General features: G+C 41.7%; 1 protein-coding gene across 1 annotated transcript in view; it reads left to right on the top strand.

Moving 5' to 3' along the window:
• Positions 1-20,893, top strand: part of robo3 (roundabout, axon guidance receptor, homolog 3 (Drosophila)) — a 213,948-nt gene that overhangs the window by 168,456 nt on the left and 24,599 nt on the right. Inside the window, exons 16-21 of the mRNA XM_089016718.1 lie at positions 6,533-6,716; positions 11,175-11,414; positions 12,687-12,726; positions 14,669-14,808; positions 16,535-16,810; positions 20,304-20,451. Of these exons, the coding sequence (XP_088872844.1) occupies positions 6,533-6,716; positions 11,175-11,414; positions 12,687-12,726; positions 14,669-14,808; positions 16,535-16,810; positions 20,304-20,451 (1,028 nt within the window). The remainder of the gene's footprint in view (positions 1-6,532; positions 6,717-11,174; positions 11,415-12,686; positions 12,727-14,668; positions 14,809-16,534; positions 16,811-20,303; positions 20,452-20,893) is intronic.

Genomic DNA, 20,893 nt, shown 5'->3' on the forward strand with positions numbered 1-20,893 from the left:
GAATTATGCGCCCCTCTGCCAAGCTATTTATTAAGAATACATGCAAATTAAAGTGATACATTAGTGAAACCTAGTTTTCTTGATTAGCATACCACGCCTCTGGGCGTTCTGAGCACCAACAGATGTAAGCAATAAAATGTGGTGCTTCCCATGAACTGATAAGTTTGTATCCTGGCTCATGACCTCTTCGTGTGAAAAGGAGTTTGAAGTCCTAAATTATCCCTGTGGTAAAGGACTTCGCCAAGTCGTAAATAACTGTGAAAACTCACCGTTCGACCCTCATAAGTGTTGACAAAGCATACATCAGCGTGAAACGTTTTAATATGATAACTTCTTATTCTCTATCAGTCCCTCAATATGTTTGCGTATAACAGTCATTATCCATTAGCCATACTGCAGGAACAAGTTGTTAAAATGAAGCATTAGTGTTGTAACTGTTCATTCCTAAATCCATAACTCAGTGTTCATATTATTGTGACCTCATGTCCCCTTTTTCCTGGACATGTCCACTCTTTTACAGCCTGTGTCCGGAGGTGTTTTATGATTTCATGAAAATGCCAGGCGTTAAGTGTTTTTCATAGAACCAATCGCAAGGTGCTTAACATGACTGAAGTTTTGCATGGCAAATGAGTGACTGCTTTTTTGGAGAGAGATATGCTTCATGTGCTCAGGCCTACTCATTGTGACTGTCTTGGCAAACATTTTGCTGCTAAAATGGGATGGAATGAATCCCCAGTTAAACAAGCAAGCACTACGACATCCCTTTCATTCGTCTGTTTAACTGCTCTCATTGAAGTCATTGGAAAAGAAGTACGTTCCCATTCAGGTTCACGGTGATATAGAAATTGTAACAGGCTCGAGAGGTCACATGTATACAGTATATTTCATTGTCTAATAAAGATGGTAATTCGAGAGCTCGTAAGGACCCCCAAAACTGTAAAGAGGAAAGGTGAGCTGGTTATTGGTCTTGTGGTACATGAGATTCATTATGCCATAAGCTTATCTGGGCTTCCGCTTGCCTCTCTGTTTCTTTGTGAATTTATGACCACCTTGGCACAACTGAAGATTCACAATGAATTTTCTCTTTGTTTGACACTTTTAGTGTCCCCCAAGGGCACTATTGGCCTTTGTGGTTCAGTGCCACGTTGTACAAAGAGGGAATATGACTCATCAATTTTTAACTTATGTCAGTTGTGAAATACTCCTTAGTAGTAAAACTCACAGGCAACGCTGTAAGTCCTTGAAAAAAAAAAAGTGAGAAATGTAAAAACACACAATATGTCATTTGGAGAAGGGTTTGTCGTGAAAGCTGTTCAGATATTTGAAATTCACCCTTTTTCCTAGCCTTCTTCTTTCCAACAAACCTTAGCATCTACGACAAAGAAATATCTGGACATCCCAGTGGTTGCTTGTATTATTTTTCATGCTACCGACTAACACTGCTGCTGCAGTCATGGGGGAACGGCTGATATTTGGATGTGATGATAACCAGAGAGGGTGTTCTTCCCTCCAGAAAATTGCAATATTTATACTCCCCTTAAAATGGCTGTTTTCTTTATTTGCCTTCACCAATCATATTTGCCAAAAGTTATTTGGCTCTAAAACATGTCTAAGAGCCTATGCTTGTGCAGCCAGTGATGCTTATGCCGCAGGTTCTCTTTTGAACACAAATTAGTCATGTTTTGGTCTGTGTGACACAAATAGAAAAGACGAAGGATGAATACACATAAGAAGTGGGGCATCCATTGATGAAAGGAGCGTGAACTGAGAATGAAAAGGCCTGTCCGCAGCTATTGCACTGCGACAAACACAGTTTAGGGAGCTTTGGAGGGCATTAAAAACTGCCTTTCGCTCCGGGCCTCTAGTGTGCTTCGCACAATGCGGTATCTTCGGGAGGTTGCGAACTAACACACTTTAACTGTTTGCAACATGAACCTCGCCACACAAGACTTGATGTATGAATTAATTGGGCTATTTACATTTGTGATACTACCTAATGCAAAACGGAATTTCAAACTTCGTCATAAAGTTTTTAGGAATCTATCTAATGTTAAAAATTGAGAAACAGCGATTTGCAACCAACTCCTTAAATTGCCACTTTCACAACTTGAACAGATGCTGTCGCTATGTTTACAGAGACGAGTAAATCAAGAATTATTGACATTGTTCATTCTCTTGACTTTTTTCCTCACATATTTTCGTGAGGACACATCTTACCAACACGAGACCTTAGACAAATTGACACATGTGCCCTTTAATTAATGGTTCAGCAAATTAATATTGCAAACCATGCATACGGGCAAAGGGAGTGTGCATCTCTTTCACTATTTGTGACTTCAATAATGGAACATTTTTGCTATTCAAAGCCTCAAGTGGAATGTTATGCAGCGCTGTGCAAGCCTTAAGTGGTGATTTGTCTGGGCAGACATTTTAATATGAATGAACCCGAAATACAGTACACCACACGGCATTAGCTGAGGCAAATTTCATGCAAAGTGGGTGGCACATTAATGCCTGTGTGCAGTTCAACATTAGAAACATAATTTGTTTTGTCATCATCTATTACAGCCAGTCGGCCGGCAGCACTTGGCAAACAGTGGCTGACATGGTGAAAATGGAAACACACACAATCACGGGGCTTCTCCCCAACACCATCTACTTGTTTATTGTTCGAGCTGTCAATGCCTACGGCCTGAGCGACCCGAGCCCCATCTCAGAGCCTGTCAGAACACAAGGTCAGTTAGACTGCCCTCACAGAATGAATTATCTCCTGAATTGTGAAGTGAACCGAACTGTAATCTTGATTTGAATGTGTGTTTGTCTCAGACGTAAGTCCCACCGGTCAGGGAGTGGACCACAGGCAGTTGCAGAGAGAGCTGGGGGAGGTGGCGGTCCAACTACAGGAGCCTATCAGACCAACTACATCTTCAATTCGAGTGTCTTGGGCTGTAAGTCTTTTAATGTATTTTTTCGTTATCAAGGGAAGGTCTTCCTTCACCCTATCTTATTTGCTCCTCTAGGTTGATCGTCAATCTCAGTACGTTCAGGGCTACCGTCTCTTTTACCGCCCCACTGGGGGGATATGGCTTCTCCACGACATCAATTCCCCTTCTGAGCGCAGCACTGTACTTACTAGTCTGCTGAAGGGAACTGAGTATGAAATAAAGATCCGGCCTTACTTTGATGAGTTTCAGGGGAAAGACAGCCACACAATATTGGTTCGCACTCCAGAAGAAGGTAATAGTTCCGGGGGAACACTGCTTTAGTTTATTTAAAGAACAAACAAAAAAAGTCTCATATAATTTAATATTAGTTGATTAAAAACAACACAGTTGTCTGGTGTCTGTCGCTACCGATTCATGCGCACCAAATCCAGCAGACATTTTAACAGCTTCTTCCCCCAAGCCATTAACTCTTCAAACAGTAACCCAAATAGAACTGTATAGTGCCTCTTTGCAATTTTTTTGGGTGATGATACTAGTGCAGCGTGTTCTACCGGGAACAAATTCCTTGTGTGTTCTACATACTTGGCAAAAAAGATGATTCTGATTCTGGTACACGTTCAACATTTTTGCCTGAATAGCTAATACAATATCATGCTATAATTTCATTTGCTCCCTTTGTATGGTCATGTTATGGCTTTATTTAATGTGAAAGCTGTCTTCCTTCTGTTAGTGCCTAGTGCCCCACCAAGGGCTGTTACAGTGGCAACAGTGAAGCAAGGGAACACCTCCAGCATCATGGTCTCCTGGGAACCTCCACCAAGTGACATGCAAAATGGCATCATCCAAGAGTACAAGGTAAAGACCTCAAGCATTGCAGCCTCCAACCAGTGCAAATAGCACACAACCACACGACAGCACCACAGTGAAAACATGACAAAATGGCATTAAAACATGCATAATCGCTCTCCAGTGATGAACCAGCCACATTTAGCCGCTGCAATGAGAAACCCATTGTTGAATGTTTACCACTTTGACATTGTTTTATAGTTTATTTTACCCTATGTTGCTTCTACTATCTTTGTTACTGATTTATTGCTTTATGGTTGTATGTGAGTGAGGCTGCCCAGTAGTCAAGTAGTTAGCACGCCGACTTCACAGTTCAGAGGTAATGAGTTCAAATCCCGCTCCGGCTTCCCTGTGTGGAGTTTGCATGTTCTCCCCAGACTTGCGTGGGTTCTCCGGTTTCCTCCCACATTCCAAAAAGATGCATGGCAGGCTCTAAATTGTCCCTAGGTGTGAGTGTGAATGGTTGTTTGTCTTTGTGTGCCCTCCGATTGGCTGGCAACCAATTCCGAGTGTCCCCCGCCGAGTGCCCGATGACAGCAAGTATAGGATCCAGCACCCACTGCAACTCTCGTGAGGATTAAGCGGTCCGGGAGATGTATGTTGTATATGATAGTTATTCCCTGTACAGTACATTGTATACAGCGATGGTGTCACGATCTGGTTGGTGACCAACGGGTGGCACTGCCTGCACCTGCACAGGTGTTGGTCGTTCCAATTAGTGGCAGTTAAAAGTACTCCCGGCACGACCATTCGTTGTCGGGTCATTGTATGTGTTCGCTCCACGCTGTCAGGTTTGTTTCATCTTGGCAGATTTTTACTCCTGGTTTTCTTTGATACGTTCTACTTTTCTATTCAGATGACTTTGATATTTGAGATTTTGTTTCTGCTGACTTTATTTTCATACAATTTGTCATTTTCACCCTGCTGCTCCCGCCTGCCTGCTTTTTTGGGATCTACCACCATCACCGCTTTTTAAACAGTGACAGATGGCTGTTTTAAAGTACTCCATAAACACAGATGAAACAGAGTCGAGGGCCGCTGACAGGTGGGCTCCAATTCAGACATACAGCTAATATTGGTCTCAACCAATCACACTACTGTATTCTAAAACGTCATTGCAAGTTAGAATATCGGAAAGCTCCCTCTGAGCAGAGTTGCAAACCAGCATACTAGCATGTTAGACAAAACATTATTAACTACAGTATCTGTCAGAGATATGACAGTCAAACACTGTGGACAGAGACTCGGAACCAGAATGATTGTCCCTACTGCCGGCAGGAAACGTAGTCATCAATGACATACATCTGAATTATGCGCCCCTCTGCCAAGCTATTTATTAAGAATACATGCAAATTAAAGTGATACATTAGTGAAACCTAGTTTTCTTGATTAGCATACCACGCCTCTGGGCGTTCTGAGCACCAACAGATGTAAGCAATAAAATGTGGTGCTTCCCATGAACTGATGAGTTTGTATCCTGGCTCATGACCTCTTCGTGTGAAAAGGAGTTTGAAGTCCTAAATTATCCCTGTGGTAAAGGACTTCGCCAAGTCGTAAATAACTGTGAAAACTCACCGTTCGACCCTCATAAGTGTTGACAAAGCATACATCAGCGTGAAACGTTTTAATATGATAACTTCTTATTCTCTATCAGTCCCTCAATATGTTTGCGTATAACAGTCATTATCCATTAGCCATTCTGCAGGAACAAGTTGTTAAAATGAAGCATTAGAGTTGTAACTGTTCATTCCTAAATCCATAACTCAGTGTTCATATTATTGTGACCTCATGTCCCCTTTTTCCTGGACATGTCCACTCTTTTACAGCCTGTGTCCGGAGGTGTTTTATGATTTCATGAAAATGCCAGGCGTTAAGTGTTTTTCATAGAACCAATCGCAAGGTGCTTAACATGACTGAAGTTTTGCATGGCAAATGAGTGACTGCTTTTTTGGAGAGAGATATGCTTCATGTGCTCAGGCCTACTCATTGTGACTGTCTTGGCAAACATTTTGCTGCTAAAATGGGATGGAATGAATCCCCAGTTAAACAAGCAAGCACTACGACATCCCTTTCATTCGTCTGTTTAACTGCTCTCATTGAAGTCATTGGAAAAGAAGTACGTTCCCATTCAGGTTCACGGTGATATAGAAATTGTAACAGGCTCGAGAGGTCACATGTATACAGTATATTTCATTGTCTAATAAAGATGGTAATTCGAGATCTCAAAAGTTTATAGTGACACAGAAAATCACAAAAAAAATGAGGACCGTCTTAAAAAGTTGACCGAATTCCTTAATTCTTAAACCCTTTTTTTTTGTGGCTGGATTATTTACAGAAGCAGTATTAATTAGTACACTGTCCATTTTTATAAGACTAAAGAGAGACAGTACTGTTTTTTTCTTTTTTTGTATATTTACATTGTATTTACAAGCACCTTTCAAAACTCTCAAGGGCACTTTACAGTCACAGGTTAGGAATTTTCTCTGCGGGTGAGCAGCGGCTGCATGTGTGTGTGTGCGTGTGTGTATGCGTGTGTGTATGCGTGTGTGTGTGTGTGTGTGTGTGTGTGTGTGCGCGTGTGTGTGTGTGTGTGTGTGTGTGTGTGTGTGTGTGTGTGTGTGTGTGTGTGTGTGTAATGATGGAAATACAGGAAGAAGCCACGAAGCCCCCCACCCTCCAACCCCTGCTCCAAAATTGAAAGTATGTGCACTTGAAATCCTCCTCTCTCTGTATGCCAACAGGTTTGGTGTATGAGCAATGGCAACAACAACCATACACGCTACTACGTCAACAAGACAGTGGAGGGGCACACTTTGTCCACGGCGGTGAAAGGCCTGATGCCCGGTGTCCTTTACCAGGTGGAGGTGGCAGCCGTGACTGCTGCTGGTGTCGGCACCCACAGCCAGCCCTTGCCCGTCTTTATCAGTGAGTCCAAATAGGCACATTCTTTGAAGGCTGAAATTATCTTTTACTTGCTTAGAAAAAAGGGAAAATATATTACCACTATGCACACCTTCAAAATGTTAATGTTCGACTGGGTCATTCATAGACAGAGTTGGAAAATTTATTTGAATGAAATGGATTCTACTTAAAATAAAAATTGCCTGCACTGGACATTTACAAATTGAAGGGTGAAGATGCATAGCGATAAATCATAAGTCCAAGATGGCGCCCGAGTAGGCAGCCTCAGCAAGTGCTCTCATGAGCCTTGCTTTTTTTGGTTGTTTTTGTCTTGTTTTGTGTTTTCTTTTGTCACTTTGTGTTGTTGTGCGTCGTGTGGAACGGATACGGATTGTTTTTCAGCATTTTTGACCACGACATTCATCAAGGAGGAGACTGTGCTGAGCGGTTGCGCCTTTTCGGCAGCATGAATATGCCAGTACTGTTTTTGAATGTGAGGAATGTCGGTGCCATTCGACTGTCATCGCTGGACACCAAAGGGGGCATTGTGCTTTTTTGCGCCTGTAATGGGCAGCATCTTCACAGCCCCGCTTTGTTCAGTGGAAGGTCGGTGCTGTTGGACAGTCTGCGGCTGGATGGATGCATGGCTTGAGGAGCCCGCGATAAGAAGAAAGGAGCGTCAGCGCAGAGCACCGATGCGTATGTGGAACTGTTGCGGCTTGGAATTGAAGCAGATTTATGTGGAACAGGAGATGTGAGACCATCTCTTTTCGTCAATGGATGCTACAGCTGCGTGTTTGCTTTCAACATTTAGCTTGTAGTCGACGTGCACATTCCACCATGATGTCCCTGATCCACTGGTGGAAAGACGCTTTGATCCTCTCCTCTTTCATCTAGAACTGCTTCATGTCATCACAAAGAGGGTACAGCAAGTCCTGAAGAATGAATGTCTCTCTGTGTCTTTGTTTTGTCATATTGTCTCTATGCTGTCATATTATTTGTTATTTAGTTTTTTTTTTTTGTTCTTTTGACTTCAAGACGGCGCCGCGAGAGTGGCTGCCTATCCAGCAGCTCATGTATTTTGTTTTTCTACTTTCATTCCTTTCATCACTTTGCTGCTGTGAAATGTAAATTTCTCCACTGTGAGACTAATAAAGGCATATCCAATCCAATCCAATCCAATCCATTTGTGAGTTATCTGTCACATCTCGTTGCCATCCGGGGCGCGCCCCGCCCCTCCTGTCACCTCCTCCGCCAATCTTGGGAGACGGCCCCTCCAATCATCATTCACCTGGGTTCCCACAGCTGATTGTCATTCACTGATGGTGCCTTCTGACTATATCTGTCTCGCGCTCACTACCGTCTCCGTCGGAGTATTTTTGGTCATTGCTGTTTCCACTTCCGTGTTGCCAGGTCTGCTGTCATTCAGTTATCTTCCTCCACTCTTCCCTGTTTGTTATTATTTGATGCATGTTCCAGTAAAGACTCTTGATCCATCCAAGCCTGTCACGCCGTGTATTTCGGGTCCTTCCCTATCACCAAGATTCCGTCGCTCGAGGTCTGCCTCCTAGCACTCGAGCGTTCGTCACATTATCAAAGGCTGGTGGCCACATTTCTAATAATGAAGAAAAAAAGGCTAGTTTTTTTTTTAATTCACAATTTGAATGTGTGTTATAGTCACAAATAAGATACTATGAAAAGTTTCAATATCCGCTTATCCCAAAAGGTTCCTATTCACTGTACCATCTCTATCACATGGTAAATGTGTACTATATTTTCCGCACTATAAGGTGTGTCGGAATATAGTATACAACTTCAATGAATACCCTGTTTTCTAACGGTTGAGCCATACAGGGTGCCTCACATTATCAGGCGTTTAGAACATAAGCTACTGAAATGGATGCAGTTGCGTCACACATCCACTCGGTAGAGCAGCTGTCGGGAACCTATGGCTTGTGAGCGATATATGGCTCTCTTGATTATTGCATCTGGCTCGCCGATAAAACTAAATATACAGTAAAGTCTCGTTATATCGATATTCAAGGGAGTCGGAAAAAATATCGATATAACCGGGACTATCGATATATCCGACCCTGTTTGCATGTAATTTTCTCCGTGCGTGCATAGAAATAGTATCGATATAACCGGGACTATCGATATATCCGATATCGATATAACCGGGACTATCGATATATCCGATATCGATATAACCGGGACTATCGATATATCCGATATCGATAGAACGAGACTTTACTGTATATTCTCGCTTTTTCGCTGTTCATTTCCGGTTTGGGCAGCAGTTGGCGGAAAGCTCAATTTTTATTGGATGATACTGACCTACGGCCGTTGATGTTGAAACAGGTAAACGCCCCCATTTAAATAAGCCTGACGAGTAAAAAAAATGACGTTGAATGGACGGAAGGATTCACCTTTGTGAAGAGAAATACATGTAGTTCTGCCATGATTCTAATTTGCAATGAAGCAATACCATGAATGAAACAGTTGAATGACTGTGTCTTTGTGTTGTCATATTTGTTATTTAAAAAAAATCCCCAAGATGGCGGCGCGTGAACACGCAGCGGCTCCCCTCTCCCGGCAAATTGGAGTTTTCATGTTTATGTTTGTTAAGTAATTATAAGTGCCTTGCATGCTGGGTCCGAGAGGACAGTCATTTCATCTGTGCTGTATGTCTGTGTAAGCTCTCAGTCGTACAGGAGTGGTCCATCGATGAGAAGGTTTCTTCAGCCGTCATCTGTACTTTTTGAAGGTTTCGGACGTTTCGCCTCCTATCCAAGGGGCTTCATCAGTGAACTAAAGTCTGACTGGTCGTATCGGCCCTATTTATATATTATAGGTCCCTATTCTCAGGTTGGGGGGGCAGAGGACCCCTCCCTGTGGCCCCACTGATTGTTCCTACATTCCTGACTAACGACTGGCCTATTACCCCCACTCCCACCGGTATCACCTCATCAGCATTACGAAAGTTGCCTAACCTGTTTTGCCTTAGCAGGCTATTGTATGAACGATCCAAATTGATTCCTCACCCCACCAGACCAGTTTCATGAAGGACGCTTGCTTTCTGCTGAACACAATGATACACATTGAAATGGACTTAGCATATCCGCTAAAAACCATCTATGTTCTTTCGCTAAGATTTTAACCGCATTGTCGTCAAATGAGTGGTTGCCAGCTTTTAGGTGCAAATGTACCGGTGGTGCCAACATTGCCTTGATGACCTCACTTGATGCTGCAGCCATCTCGTCCTCCTCGCCCTCAGATGTTCTCGAACCATCCGTTGCTGGCTTTAAAATCCTCAATAAGCGGCGAACTTCCATGTTGGCACATGGCGATATCGGCGTGAATTAGTCGTGCTTTCTCGCATAAAATAGCTTTACTCACGCTGTGACCGGATAGCTACTTTTCATGAATCCAAATTAACAGAAGTTTTTCAACTTCTTCGATTGCCCGAGACTGTCGCTTTGAGAGCGCGGAAACACCTTTTGCATCAGACGCACCTTTGATGGCTTCTCTGTTCCGGAGAATGGGAGCGATGGTTGACTTAGCATAGCCGTGATCTGCCACTAAATCACACAAACGCACACCTCGTTCATGTTTTTCAATTATCTCCTTCTCAGCAACGGTGATTTTATTTTGTGTCTTCTTGGGCTGAACACAAGCCTGTGGTGTTTTTTTTTTTTTTTTTTTTTTTCGGTCCCATAATAGTAAAAATATCAGCAAAAAGCTCCAAGGAGGCCATCGACGTGTGCATTGAATGAGAGGGGTTGTGGAAAGGTGGCCCGGCTGGAGCGCTGTTCGGTTGTGTGCTTCCGCCGAAGATCACTCTGCCAGATCCGAAGGTCGTGTGCTTTGGTGTTCTTCCGCTCCACCAGCCGTGGTGGGTGTGTATCATGAAAATGTGCATATTTCAAGGTTTAATTTTCATAAATTTGTCGTTTGTAAGACGAAAAGTTCATAAGATAAAGTGTTCGTAAGCTGAGGTCTCACTGTATTTTACTTTTATGACTCTCTTAGTCAAAAAGGTTCCCAACCCTTGCGCTAGAGCTATGCTAAAAGGAACAGCTGTGTCAAAGCACTTTACAGAACACTTGAAGTTCTGCATCAATGAAGCACTGTCGACTTTTGAGAAAATGTAATGTTTTTAAATGAGGCTTATTGTGCGGGAAACGCAGAATGTATTATCCCAGTAGATGCCTCAACATGACCAAATATTGTATTCCAATATTTTTCTAGCTCTGACTCTTTTTGCCCCAGTTAAAATGTGGATAGAATGTGTCTGGAACGTATCCGCCAACGGTCACATTGTATCAGCGTTAATCTTCAAGTTTGAAGTTGTCAATTAAATTGGCATGTTCAAGAAATGTTATTAACATCATGTTACTAATGTACAGCAAGCTTACACTTGCTTGACATTGATTGCCTTGGCTGCTTTAACATTTACCTCCTGTGACGTGCTTCTCCCAGAGATGGCAGCTGAACAGCCCTTTGTGACAGGCGCCACTGACACTGGCGACGACAGCGGGGAGAGCAACGTGAGTCTGGCCGAGCAGATAACTGATGTGGTCAAGCAGCCGGCGTTCATCGCAGGCATCGGCGGAGCCTGCTGGGTCATCCTCATGGGCTTTAGCGTCTGGATCTATTGCCGACGCAAAAAGAGGAAGGAGTTGAGCCACTACACTGCTTCCTTTGCTTACACAGCAGCAGGTTAGCGTGGTTACAAGACACATGAACTATCCATACGTTTTTCAGAACTAATCACAGTGCTGTCAGACTGATGAAAGTTCTGTCAATCCGTCACTGTTACCGTCAGCATTTCAGGCAACCCATCTAGGCTTGGTCCGTCCCTCGTTGCGCAATCTGCGTCGACAAAACAAACAGGCCAACATGCAGAAAAAAACGAGAAAAAAAACCTGCGTCTGGCGCAGTGCCTTTGTCAGTCAGTCCTCAACACCGTTTGGCTTCTACCGAACTCAATAAAACTCAGCCAACCGGAAGTACTGACGGCAGCTCAGTGACGGATTACTAATGCCCATTTCATGCTACTGATAAGGCAGTTTGAGTAAATGCATGTGATATAATTAAAACAGTATCATATAGGTTCAAATGGAGTATATAATTAACAATAATATCATTATATTATTATTTTTCTACTTTCATTCCTTTTATCGCTTTGCTGCTGTGAAATGTAAATTTCTCCACTGCGAGACTAATAAAGGCAAATCCAATCCAATCCAATTATATAAACATAAACTCTCCATTTGCTATCTAGCTGGCTAGCTATCTATCTAGCTAGCTCGATCTCTATTTGCTATCTAGCTGCTAGCTAGCTCTCTATTTGCTATCTAGCTGGCGCACTATCTATCTAGCTAGCTCGATCTTTATTTGCTATCTAATTTTTAAACATTCGTTATTTGAGCGAAAATCGCTAATGAAAAATGCTATCTACCTAGCTGGCTATCTATTTGCTATCTATTTAGCTATCTAGCTGGCTATCTATTAGCAATCTAGCTAGCTGTCTAGCTGGCTATATAATAGATATCTATTGGGTAGCTACCTAACTAGCTTTCGGACTATTTGAGTTACTTACGGGTTGAGTGAACGCTGGCGCATATGGCTGCCGCTGCTCACCCACGGAAACATTTATCATGTGACTGTAAAGTGACCTTGAGAAATTTGAAAGGCACTTCTAAATGAAATGTATTATTATTATTATTATTATTATTATTATTATTATTATTATTATTATTATTATTATTATTATTATTATTGGATTGGATTATCCTTTATTAGTCTCGCATTGGAGAAATTTACTTTTCACAGCAGCAAAGTGATGAAAGGAATTATTATTATTATTATTATTATTATTATTATTATTATATGTAGCGCAGTGAGAACAAGGCACTGGCCTTTTATGTTATGTATGCACAGACAAATTAATGTACATAACTAGAACATCTTACTTTTTGTTTTCTGCAGGTGGGTGTGCTCATGGAGAGGGATGTGGACATAAAGGAAGGTAAGAAGAAAACATTTACTCTTTGTAATATATGATTTCTTGAGTTCACAATGATCATGTGTGAGGGGTGGGATAGACCAGGCAATCTGGGTATGTTGCGGACAATCATTTTTGGGCCAAGTACATTTTTGGTATGCATTTTTTGCATAAAAACTTTGTACTCAAAAGTATACATTTGTTTTAATTCTCAGCATTTATTTAAAGATAGCTTTTAGTTTTTTTTCTGATGTGTCTGATGTGACAATCCAGTAGTCGTGCAGAAATATGTATAACAAAAAAAAAACATTCACGTAAATAAAATACAATGTTAATACCAAATAAAGCCTGGGTTGAGTGGTTGTACCTGGAAACCATTCTCTATCAGTGACATTTTTTTTTCATCCAACTGTTTTATTTTATATGGTCATAGAGGTTGAAATGTCGCTGAAATGTGGACAGCAGGTCACAACCTATAGGTAAGATTGGCCCCAAAAACATCCAGCCCGATCAGTCAGCGAGAGAAAAGTTTCGCCCAGCCCGAGCCCGACCTGACCCCAACACAATAACTGACATTTTGAGCCCGCCCCTCCCCGAAATACGAGGCGGGCTCGGGCTCAGACTTAATATCTTACCTCTAGCACAACCTCACGTAAACAGTAAAGTATTTGGCATTAAGGGTGCGTAAGTAAAACATGTTTTTTTACCAATATTATCAACATGATTGATTTATGTGCGGTCCTTTAGAAATACAGTGATTCCTCAGCTTAAGAACGCCTTGGCTAACGAACTTTTCAGCTTACGAACATTAAATTCACAACAATTTCATTTTGGCATACAAACTATTTTTCGGGATACGCACGGAGCACAAAATCAGTGATGTGTCGTTCGCCCAACAAGGAAATGGCAGCGGACATTTTTTTTGTCCTCAATTCCCACCCCCGGTCTTCGGTTTAAGCCGCACATGATTGGTCAAGAACGCAGCAGTGAGGGGGGGGGGGGGGTTTACAGAAACACAGAGCTGCAAATTAAAATAGTCAGACGACAGAGAGTGACAAAATGGATAGAAAAGACAGTGAAAATTGGACTCGTTTGAACTTTATTGATAGTTCAAAGGCAGAGTGTAGAAACCGGCCACTCCATTCCATCAAGCCATCAACGACCATCACAAAGGTAAATAAAACGACTTCATTATACAGGACAGTTTATTACTTTAATTACAGTACCATAGCACATTTATTATACATTTATACAAACATTTGGTGTATTTTGTGTAGTTTAAAGGCTTAGAAAATTACAAAGTAGAAAATTATGTTTTATGGGCACCCTGGAACGTATTATTCTCGTTTTAATGGTTTCCTATGGGAAATTCATGTTTGGGATACACACTTTTCACCGTACAAACTCTGTCTGGGAACCAATTAAGTTCGTAAGCCAAGGTATCACTGTATAAGTTTGTGTCTTCCACCAATAAAGTGCAAAAGGCTTTTTAAAATATGGGATATGAGCTGGTGTAATTTTTGCGCCCAAAGCCAGTGAGACAATGAGCTGCGCCACCTTATGAAATGCCCATACCTGATAGATACAGTAAAGTCTCGTTATATCGATATTCAAGGGAGTCCGAAAAAATATCGATATAACCGGGACTATCGATATATCCGACCCTGTTTGCATGTAATTTTCTCCGTGCGTGCATAGAAATAGTATCGATATAACCGGGACTATCGATATATCCGATATCGATATAACGAGACTTTACTGTACTTAATTAATTATATAATCAAGGGGCCTGACAAAATGAAAAATTGACGAATACTCGCTTCCATTTTGTTTTTGTTGTGCCTGTTGATTTGTTTGTTTTGTTTTTGTTTTTCAAAGCTCTGTTGACATCTGAGCGGTGGTGGATGTTGTTCTGTCACATCTCGTGTTGTAACTCAACACACAAATGTGTGTGATTTCTCTGTAGGCCGGGCATGCTGGGAGGCAACATGGGCAACTACCCATGGCTGGCAGACTCTTGGCCCACCACCAACCTTGTCCACAGTGGCAAAGAGGCTGTCAACTGCTGCACCAACAGTGTTGACACAGCTGAACGATACTACAATGGTATAAATCCGCTTAAATGTAATAGTTAAAACAATACAGTGATATCAGTCTGATTTTGTCACGGCCTCTGCTGCACACCTTCTCGAGCTGTGTTTACCCTTTTTTTTGATCTGTGCCACAAATTAGACATTTTGTCCATGGGTTACTGATCACACGCGCTGGCATTCGTATTTATTTTTTAATCAGACCACAGGCTGCACAGTGACCCACAGTTTGTATCACACGGTAACCACAGCAGCCAAGCTCCAGCATTATGCAGGAGTTCATTTTAACGAAACCAATGAAGTGACAAGTGAACACAACCAAGTAAATTCATAAATTGGACTTTTGTTCCTAACCAATGAAATACAGTGGAGTGAATGGAATTGACTTTTCTGTGTCACGTAAGCGGGCGGCGCGGTAGTCGAGTGGGTAGCATGCCGGCTACACAGTTCAGAGGTTGTGAGTTCAAGACCCCGTCCAGCCTCCCTGTGTGGAGTTTGTTCTCCCCGGGCCCGCGTTGGTTTTCTCTGGGTCCTCCGGTTTCCTCCCACATTCTAAAAACATTCATGGCAGGCACTATAACACACTTCTGATTATAAGGTGCACCTTCAATAATTAGCCTATTTTAAATCATTCTAGGGCCCAAACCTTTATTTAGGCAGAGTCTTCACAACCGCTACAGCTGCAAGAAGGCAATTATAACGGGTAAGAAACATGGACATAAATACAAATGGAATTACAAAACAATAAAGGAAAGATAAAAGCTCTGAAGACAATTGAGGAAGCAAAAAGGAACACAAAGCTTGTGGGCTCACATACACAATGAGTAAAATGTCCTTCGAAGTGTTGCATCTCTCCTTCCTTCGTTATCTGTTAATTATGCTTTTCGTATTACTGTATTTTCATGACATAATGGCTGTGCAGAGCTCACAACGTAGTTGTCTGTTTGAGTGTGTGTTGGCGACTGCACGCGTCAATCAGTTTTGGGCCGAACCCTTTTTTAATTACAATTAGTTCCTTCTAATAATCATCTCTTGATGGTGCAGAAACACTAACAGGGAAACATCTCAATGGGGACGATAAAGAGAGTTACAGTCTCTTAATATTAGGCGCATCGGACCATAGGGCGCACTGTCGACTTTTGAGAAAATTGAACTTCTTAATAAAGAAAATATGATACTCTCAGGAAGCCATAACTTAGGAACACTAAACTGTTTCCCCGTTAGTCTTTCTAGGCTAACTCAATGTGGACAGATATTAACAGGTGATAAGATAACAAAACATAACATAACAAAGATAACATAACATAAGATTGGTCTCACAATGGAGAAATTCCATATTAACACGAGCAAATTTATGAAAAGAAGACGAAAGGAAAAATAATTAGAAGAACAAAATATTGGAGCTTCTGTAATCGCAGGTACTCTCACAGTGCCATTTTGAAGTCAAAATAATATAACATAACATAAAGACACAGAATCATTCAATCTTAAACACTTTTCTGCACCCTCTTTGTTGTATGAAGCATTTACTGTATAGCTGTGATAGTGGGCACACTGTCAGTTTTGAGAAAATGTCATGCTTTTTAGGTGCACTTTATACTGTAGTGCAGATAATATGGTAAACATCCATTTACTCTCATTGATTCTCTCAATATGAAAAGTGATCAGACCAGAACAGTTAAATGTCTTCCAAACAATACTGGAATATGTAATAAGATTCTACTGTGTTCCACCTTGTATAGAAGCCGGCATCTCCAACTACCTGAATCAAACAGAGAAATGCAGCATGAGCGGCTCCGCTGAGGGGCCCATTTACAGCACAATTGATGCCACCAACGAGGATCTTCACGGTTTCACCTATTCCCAGCATGCCTCTACCACTCCCTATGCGTCCACCTCCATCTTGCCCTTCTCAAACCAAACTCAGAGCCCACCCCAAGGTAGTGAGCAACATGATGATGGGCATTGGATTACTCAGCCTCCCGGCGCTCAGTATGCTCAACCAGAACGCTGCAATGGTGAGGGCAAGAGACATGATTTTGTATCAGTGTCCCAGTAACAATGAGTTGGATTCGACACATATCTGACCTACTATTCTTCTTCATCAGGTGGTCAAATCAGAGAATGATATTGAATAATTTGGCATCATTTTAGTCTGCTTGCCAAAATTAGCCCATAGTGAGAGCGACTGATTTGTCCCTGAATTATTTATTAATATTGGTCGCTCCCAAATAATATTCCTTCTTAGTTGTGCTTACAAAAGTTAGATGATATTTAATAAGACTTAAGTGGCGAAAGCCATGTCAAACAGTCAAACAATGAGATATGAACAATTGCATTACTGAAGTAATTCATAAATGAGTCAATTTGTTGAAATATTAAGCTAAGATTATGATGTATTACCAATACTTTAAATTATTTTTGTTCAGTATTATGAATACAGTGGGGCCGAGGTTTACGAACGCCTTGCCTTACGAACCTTTCGGTTTACGAACGCTAAATTTATGAAAATTAAACCTTGGATTACGCACTACTTTTCGCGATACACACCCCCCACCATGGCTGGCGGAGTAATTTGACCGAACAGCGCCCCAGCCGGCCTTCCTTTCCACACCCCCTTTCTCTGAATGCACATGTCGATCTACAGCCACCGAGAGGAAAAGAGAGAGAGAAAGAGAGAGAGAGAGAGAGAGAGAGAGAGAGAGAGAGAGAGAGAGAGAGAGAGAGAGAGAGAGAGAGAGAGAGAGAGAGAGAGAGATCGACCGCCTCCAAGGAGTTTTTTACAGATAGTTTTGCTGTTATGGGACCAAAAAACGCCCCAACACAGGCTTGTGTTCAGCTGGAGAAGACACAAAATAAAATTAGAGTCGAGGAGAAGAAGGAGATCATTGAGAAACATGAACGAGGTGTGCGTTTGTCTGATTTAGCCGCTTAGCGCATATGCTAATTCCATTTCAATGTGTATCATTGTGTTCAGCTGATAGAAAAGGCTTGGCATGAGGTTACCCTTTGATCCTTGAAAGTAGCATGGAAGAATTTGTGGCCCACATGCATCCTTGAGAGGGACTTTGAAGGATTTCATCCCCATGACTCTGTTGTTTTGGACGACATTGTTTCCATTGGACAGAACATGGGACGCAAAGTGGATGCAGATGACATCAAGGAGCTTGTTGCTCACCATAATGAGGTCCTCAACACACAGGATTTGATTTGCTAAGTGGAATGATGTGCAGGCTTTTATTGAACAGTTCCATCCAGAAAAGATTATTATACAGTGCAGTGTATTTCTTTCATTACAATACAATAGCACATTTATTATACATAGAATAAGGTATGTTGTGTGTAGTTTTAAGGCTTATTTAGTTAACAATTATATTTTATGGACCTGGGAACGGATTATTCTCATTTTAATGGTTTCCTATAGGGGAAAAAAAATTGGGATACACACTTTTCGCCTTACACACTCTGTCTGGGTACCAATTAAATTCATAAGCCAAGGTCTCACTGTATTTCAATTATTTGTATTCAAATCCTCATTTCCTGATTCAGAAGCTTTCCTTCTACATGTTGTTTTATCGTTCCATGAACCCTGTCATGCACTCTGTAACCCGATAACATGATTAACTGTCCACCACAGTAACCTCTGATGGGGTTCATTTGTGGGAGATTGTGTCATTTTTTTGCTTCGATTTCAGTTAAAATTTCCTCTCATAAAATTCATCCAATCAGTGTTGAAGAAGCCCATTTGCCTGTGACACACATTTTCATATTGGTCGCTAATTTATGACCATTTTCGGAAAATAGTTATTGAAAACACAACAATGGAGAGTGTGGAAAAGAGGTGAAGAAGCGTGTCCAGGCAGGCTGGAACGACTGGAGAAAAATGTCAGGTGGGATGTGTGATAGAAGGGTTTCAGCTTGTATGAAAGGTAAGGTGCATCGAGGACTTGCACACTGCAAGAATCCGAACAAGGGCGCGGAAAATCCTACTGGACCCTCCGCACCCTGCCCACCACCTTTTCCAGCTACTCCCCTCAGGCAGGCGCTACCGATCCATGCGCACCAAATCCAGCAGACATTTAAACAGCTTCTTCCCCCAAGCCATTAACTCTTTGAACTCTTTCAACAGTAGCCCAAATGGAACTGTATCGTGCCACTTAGCAGTTTTTTTGACGACGATACTAGTGCAGCGTGTTCTACCGGAAACAAATTCCTTGTGTGTTCTACATACTTGGCAATAAAGATGATTCTGATTCTGATAAAACGGTGGTGAGACCAGCCATGCTGTTTGGACTGGAGACAGTGCCACTGAAGAAAAGACAGGAAGCACAGCTGGAGGTAGCAGAGCTGAAGATGTTGAGCTTTTCTTTGGGAGTGAGCAGGTTGGATAGGATCAGGAATGAGTACATTAGAGGGACAACTCATATTAGAGGCTTTGGAGAGAAAGTCAGAGTGGCCAGACTGACATGGTTTGGACATGTCCAGAGTAGAGATAGTGACTATATTGGGAGAAGGATGCTGAGCCTTGAACTGCCAGGCACGATACCGAGAGGAAGACCGAAGAGGAGGTTTATGGATGTGGTCAAAGAGGACATGAAGGTAGCTGGTGTGAGAGAAGAGGATGCACAAAACCGGGTTAGATGGAGGACACCGATTCGCTGTGGCGTCCCCTGAAGGGAAAAGCCCAAAGGAAAAGAAGAAGAAAACACATCTAGGTATTAGATTTTTTAACACAACTACACATGCTAACTTCTTCAAACGATGTAAGTGTAGCAACAAACTGAGGATGACTTTCCTCATCACCTTCCTTTCCGTTCATAACCTTGCTGCTGTGAAATCTAAATTTCTCCACTGTGAGACTAATAAAGGCAAATCCAATCCAAACATGACAAGTGCATGCTCAAAAATTTCACTGTCAGCCACAAATTGGGCACTCAAAGGTTCTTGATCTGTTTTTCAGCAAGTTGCAAGACAAACACAAATCACAGACTCAGAACAGTGAAATTGCCACAGATTTCTTTGACCAACTCAATTATCATGCTATAAAAATACCAAGACCATTTGTCATGTATTATATACAGTATATGCTATTTGCGCCATGCTGGGTTTGGACCCTGCCTTGAAAAAAAATGTGCTCTAAAACAATATGAACTAAAATTCAAAAACGTAATGTGATAATTTGAAACTTCCAACTAAAATTACCCCTGTGCTGGAGCCTATCTCAGCTGACTCTGGGCATTCGGAGGGGTAAACCCTCAACCGGTTAGACTGTTCCATCAACCTGCCACGCATGTTTCTGGAATGTGGGAGGAAACCAGAGAACCTGGAGAAAACCCACATCGACATACGGAGAACATGCAAACTTCACACAGGAAGGCCGTAGCCGGAATCTAACCGTGCACCTCTGCACTTATATTCCATCTTTTTCATGATGTGAGTAGCCGCAGGACTTTTACATGTTTGTAGATGAGGCTGCATTGGTATTTTTCTCACTCACTGACTGTTTCCTAGGTAAGCCAAAGCAAAAGGCCATGGGGAAAGCAGTCAAGACACCATCTCTAACATGGATGGAGACATTGCCCCCACCTCCTCCTGTAGGAGAATTGGAACAGTGTGACCAGGATGAGGAGCCACCTGAGATTGAGGACATGGAACTAGGGTGAGTCAAACTTTAGTTTCATACATTTGTTTTTTAAATCTAGTGTTGAGAATGACCCTAATGTGCAATATATTTGTTTGTTTGGAAAAGATAATCCATCCATCCGTCTATCTAGCAACATCCTACATTTACTGTTGTGTTGCATATACGTAAAGATAATACTCAGAAGATTAGAATATAGTGAAAAAAATGTGAGTAATTCAATTTAAAAGGTGAAATTAATATATTATTTTGACTCATAACATGCATCACAAGATGTTTCAAGCTTTTATTTGATAGAATGTTGATTATCATGGCTTACAAATTGAAAACCGCAAAATCAGATTCTCCAAATATTAGAATATCACATTAAATATGCAGAAAAGTGATTGCAAAACAATGAAATGTCAGCCATCAGAAAATTAAACCAAACTCACCTGGCGTCGACCCTATCGAAAATGTA

The sequence above is a fragment of the Hippocampus bargibanti genome, linkage group LG16, assembly GCF_051943395.1.
Source record: "Hippocampus bargibanti isolate YZ-2025 linkage group LG16, ASM5194339v1, whole genome shotgun sequence".
In the NCBI taxonomy this organism is placed as follows: Eukaryota; Metazoa; Chordata; class Actinopteri; order Syngnathiformes; family Syngnathidae; genus Hippocampus; species Hippocampus bargibanti.